The following is a 5,429-nucleotide window of genomic DNA, read 5'->3' on the forward strand; positions in this document are numbered from 1 at the left end:
AGGGTTTGACGCACAGAAGCCGTGAATGAAGGTGAGGGGACATCCGGGACATCATTCATGGGGAGAGCAAAAGGCCGTGAAAAAGACAAGAAAGAAAGGAAAGATTCAAGTGTTGAAGATAATGCCTGAGGATGGGCCCAGTAGTGGGATTCAAATGATTTTTAACAACTGGTTCGCTGCCCTAGTGACCATTTTAAGTATATAAAAAAGGATATACTGAAAAGAAGGTTAGTATTTCATACAGTTAGTACTTAAATAAGAACAATAAAAGATACATAACACTAGATTGTTATAAGAGTTTTAAGATATTAATAAAATATTAAATAATACCTGGCAAAAAACAATATAACTGCTATTCAAGATCTTTCCATCTTGCCTCTTGATTGACATCCTCACTTGTAATTTTCTTTGCTTTTATCCAAACATAATCGGTTGTGTGATTTGTCCTTAACCATCTTCTTACCAGAGGAGAAGGATCCCATTCCTTTAGAGCAGCGGTTCTCTACCTGTGGGTCAGGACCCCTTTGGGGTGGAATGACCGTTTCACAGGGGTCGCCCGGTTCACAACAGTAGCAAAATGACAGTGATGAAGCAGCAACTAAAATAATTTTATGGTTTGGGGGATCACCACCACATGAAGAATTGTATGAAAGGGTCACGGCATTAGGAAGGTTGAGAACCACTGCTTTAGAGGTAGGCCCAATAAACAATAGTCATTGTGTTTGATAGGTTCAAAAAAGTCCACTTCTCTTAACATACTGCATTCATCTTTGAAAAACCCCTTTCCACTGCTGCTGAACGTACAGCAATTGTTCGGACAATAGTTGTAGTTCTGTGAACACCTTCAGGAATTGCATCATTCACTCACATCTCCTGGGAACTTGGGGCACAGCACAAAGATGAAGCGGATGACAGCTTGTTATTTTGGTTGGCACTTCTTCTCTTTACATTTTATGTCTCCTGACTAAAGAAACAAACACAAGGGAATAAACATGTAGTATTTCATCAAAAGTATAACAAGTTTTATGCACTGAATAAATAAATATTACAAGCATGGTTCCATCTAATTTTTTTATACCTATGTACAGGATGAACATTACTGTGGGCACTTAAAGTATGCTGTCAAAAAAGAGTGAGGAATGTAAATTTGTGACTTCTACATTGGATGGCTGCCCACCTTAGAGAAGACCCTGATTGCAAGTGTCATTTTAACAACCAGTTTGCCAAACTCAACCAACCTTCAGTATAGATTCTGCCAAACCGGTGTGAACCGGCTAAACCCCAGCAATGATGGGCTCTCTGGTGTGAAGACACTTGAACTGTGACTGAGGAGGAGCTGGTTTCTCAAAGTACAATCGACCGCGGTGAGGTGAATGAAGTCTGTGGGATTGGAACCTTCGGGATCTTAATATGCTGATGGGGGAAAACTCAAGCTGAGAAGAAACAGCTGCAAACATCTAATAATTGGAATCTGGAATGTGCGAAGTATGAATCTAGGAAAATTTGAAGTCATCAAAAATGAAACTGAAAAAATAAAAAAGAAATTGAATTCATAATGATCAAGACCCTCCACTTTAGTGAGCTGAAATAGATTGATATTGACCATCTTGAATCAGAAAATCGTTTGGTTTGCTATGCCTGAAATGACACATTCTAGAGGAATGGTATTGCATTCAGTGTCAAAAATAAGAATTCAAGGTCAATCTTGAAGTCCAGTTGTGTGATCGGATTTTATCTATCCGCCTTCAAGGAAATCTCATCAATACAACTAGAATTCAAATGTATGCACTAACCACTAAAGCTAGGGATGAAGAAATTGAAGAATTCTACGAATGTCTTCAGTCTGAAATCGATCAAACATGTAATCAAGCCTCATAATTATTGGCACTTGGAATGCAAAAGTTGGCAACAAAGAGGATGGAACAGTAGATGGCAACTATGGCGTTGGTGAGAGAAACGAAACTGGAGATCCCATAAGAGAATTTTGCTAGGACCAATGGCTTGTTCATAACAATACCTTTTTTCAACAACACAGACAGGGACTTACACACATGGATTTCTCCAGAAGGAATACACAAAAACCACCCTGACTACATCTGTGGGAAGAGACCCTGGAGAAGCTCAATATCAGCAGCTAAAACCAGGCCAGGGGCCGAGTGGAACAGACCATCAAGTGCTTATACGTAAGTTCAGGTTGAAGCTGAAGAAAATTAAAACAAGTCCACGAGAACCAAAACACAACTTGGAGTCTCTCCCACCTGCATTTTGAGAACAGCTCAAAAACAAATTTGCTGCATTGAACACTAATGACAGGAGACCGGATGAGCTGTGGGAGGACAGCAAGACCATCCTCCATGAAGAAAGCGAAAGATCATTAAAAAGACATTGCTAGAAAGAAAGAACCAAAGTGGATGTCAGAAGAGATTGTGAAGCTTACTCTTAATCATAGAGTAGCAGAAGCAAATGGAAGAAATGATGAAGCCAAAGAGCTGAAAAGAAAATTTTTTGTTTGTTTTTTTTAAACCTTTTATTAGGGGCTCATACAACTGTTATCCCAATCCATACACACATCAATTGTGTAAAGCGCATTTGTACATCATTCTCAAAACATTTTCTCTCCACTTAAACCCCCGACATTAGGTCCTCATTTTCCCCTCCCTCCCCGCTCCCCTGTCCCTCATGAGCCCTTGATAGTTTATAAATTGGTGTTTTGTCATATCTTGCCCTGTCCGACGTCTCCCTTCACCCACTTTTCAGTTGTCTGTCCCCCAGGGAGGAGGTCACATATAGTTCCTTGTAATCGGTTCCCTAATGGAAAATTTTAAAGGGCAGCTCTAGAAGACAAAGTCAAATATTATAATGAAATGTGCAGAGACCTAGACTTAGAAAAATAATGTTCAAAGGAACATTAAAAGCATATCTTAAACAGAAACAACTAAAGAAAAATTCAAGCCTCGAGTTACAATAGTGAAAGCGTCTATGGGAAAAATATTGAACGATGCAGGAAGTATCAAAAGAAGATGGAAAGAATACACAAAGTCACTGTACCAAAATGAACTAGTCGACATTCCACCAATTTAGGAGGTGACATATGAGCAAGAATCAATGGTGAAGGAAGAGGTTCAAGCTGCATTGAAAGCATTAGCCAAAAGCAAATCTCCAGCAATTGAAACGTTTCAACTAGCTGATGAAGCACTGGAAGCACTTCCTCTTCTATGCCAGTTAATTTGGACGATAGTTACTGAGCTAACTGACTGTAAGAGATCCATATTTGTACCCATTCCAAAAAACCCGACAAAACCAAAAAACCAAAAATCAAGATGACCCAACAAAATGCTGAAATTCTAGAACAATATCCTTGATATCACATGAAAGTAGAATTTTGCTGAAGATCACCCAACAAAGGTTGCAGTGACAAGGGGCTGCCAAAGGTTCAGGCTGGATTCAGAAGAGGATGTGGAACGTAGGATATCATTGCTGATGTCAGATGGATCTTGGCTGAAAGCAGAGACTACTGAAGTTCTCCAGGAATTTGTCTTGCTTGTATCCACAATCAATACTCATGAAAGCAGAAGCAGTGGATCAAAAAACAGTGCATTAGGGAAATTTGGTACACAAGACCTTTTAAGAGTATTGAAAAGCAAGGATGTTATTTTGAGGCCTAATGTGTGCCTGACACAAGCCATGGTATTTTCCATTGCCTCCTATGCATGTAAAGTTGGACACTGAATAAGTAAGACAGAAGAAGAATTGATGCGTTTGAATGGTGGTGATGATGAGTAATACTGAAAGTACCATGGACAAATCGATCTGTCTTGGATGAAGTATGACCAGAGTGCTCCTTAGAGGCGAGACTTCATCTTATAGACTTGGGACATGTTGTCAGGAGAGACTAGTTCCTGGAAAAGGACATTTTGCAAGGTAAAGTAGAGGGGCAGCAAAAGAAAGGAAGGCCTTCAATGATATGGATTAACACAGTGATTGCAACAATGGGCTCAAACATAAGAACAATTGTGAACATGGTGCAGGACCAGGCAGTGTTCACTTCTTTTCTGGATAGGGTCACTATGGGTCAAAACTGACTCGATGGCACATAATAACACAATAATAAAAATCATGAATAATAACAGTTATAAAATGATAATAATGTCTCCAAAAGGGGCCAGAGACATATATAAACCATAGATATATATGAATGCCTTTTGAGCTTGCACTGAACTGTAAAACCTAATCTAAGAACAATTAGTTCTTATGACATGGCCCTACTCAATACTCACCCTCATCAAGAGATCACTGAAGATAGTGCTTTGTATCAACAAAGTGTAGTGAAGGAAATTATATGGTACCTTGTCATCTAAAATAATGCCCTCTGGGGTCTTAAAGGCTATAAGCAGTCATTCAATTGAGGCCTCAAGTAAGTGCACATGGTAGAAGCACACCAGCCTGTTTGATCCAAGGATTGTAAATAGTAAAATCCAAATCCAAAAGAGAGAATGGTATTAGAGCTTAAATTATAAACACTTGGTTTACAGAAGGCTATGGATGACAGTGGAAGCCCAAAATCCATCTACAGGGTCTGCACAGGGTTTTAAGCCTGTGATGAATCCCCTCTGATGGTAGTCTAGGCATGTGAATAGCTTTGCTATCAGTTAGAGGCCATTGTAAAGTTGATTATGGCAGATGTTCGGTTAAAATGTAACACCTTATCATTTGATCTGCCTTTTGACCCATTTCAAAGTTGTTACTGATTTTAATATTTTCGACTGAGTTTTTTTCTCTGTTATATTTTAAATGTTTTCCCCCTTGTTTTTGTTTTGTATGATTTTCTGTTCATGAAATCCAGGATAGATAAATCCATAGAGACAGTGACTAGACTACTAATTACCTAGGGACATGGCAGGGGAGGAAATGGGGAAATGGAGAGCTAACAACGAGTACAAGAAAGAAGAAAATGCTCTGAAATTGATTGGGGTGATGATTGGACAATTTTTCATAATATAATTGAACTATTAAATTGTATAAAACATAAATTATGTGCCAATAAAACTATTCTTTAACTGACAGAGGCAGAAGAAGACATTAGGATGTTTGCAAGAGTTAAAGGTAACAGAGGCAAATATTGTTATATGCACAACCAATGATCTATGAGTAGGTGCTTGGATCAATACACAGGCTGAACAAATGTGGGAGGGAGAGTGTGAGCATACTCATGAACGTATGTAGATTTGACAGAGAATATTAAGAAATCCTTCACTGTTGGGGAGGAGATGAGCCAGTCAGGGTGCGACGTAACAATGATGAGAAATACAACTTTCCTCTAGTTCCTAAATGGTTCCTCCCCGCTCCCACTACCATGACTCGAATTCGATCTTGCAAGTCTGGCTAGAACAGAGGAGGTACACTGGTACAGATAGGAACTGAAAATGCAG

At 39.1% G+C, this 5,429-nt stretch overlaps 1 protein-coding gene across 1 annotated transcript in view; it reads right to left on the reverse strand.

Annotated features, from left to right (window-relative positions):
- Positions 1-660: 660 nt before the first annotated feature.
- ABCD1 (ATP binding cassette subfamily D member 1) overlaps positions 661-5,429 on the reverse strand; it is a 45,407-nt gene continuing 40,638 nt past the window's right edge. Inside the window, exon 10 of the mRNA XM_045285532.1 lies at positions 661-964. Within this exon, the coding sequence (XP_045141467.1) occupies positions 952-964 (13 nt within the window). The 3' untranslated portion in view covers positions 661-951. The remainder of the gene's footprint in view (positions 965-5,429) is intronic.

This window comes from Echinops telfairi, unplaced genomic scaffold (assembly GCF_000313985.2).
Source record: "Echinops telfairi isolate 266 unplaced genomic scaffold, ASM31398v2 ScPeMD7_7472;HRSCAF=8510, whole genome shotgun sequence".
Taxonomy (NCBI): domain Eukaryota; kingdom Metazoa; phylum Chordata; class Mammalia; order Afrosoricida; family Tenrecidae; genus Echinops; species Echinops telfairi.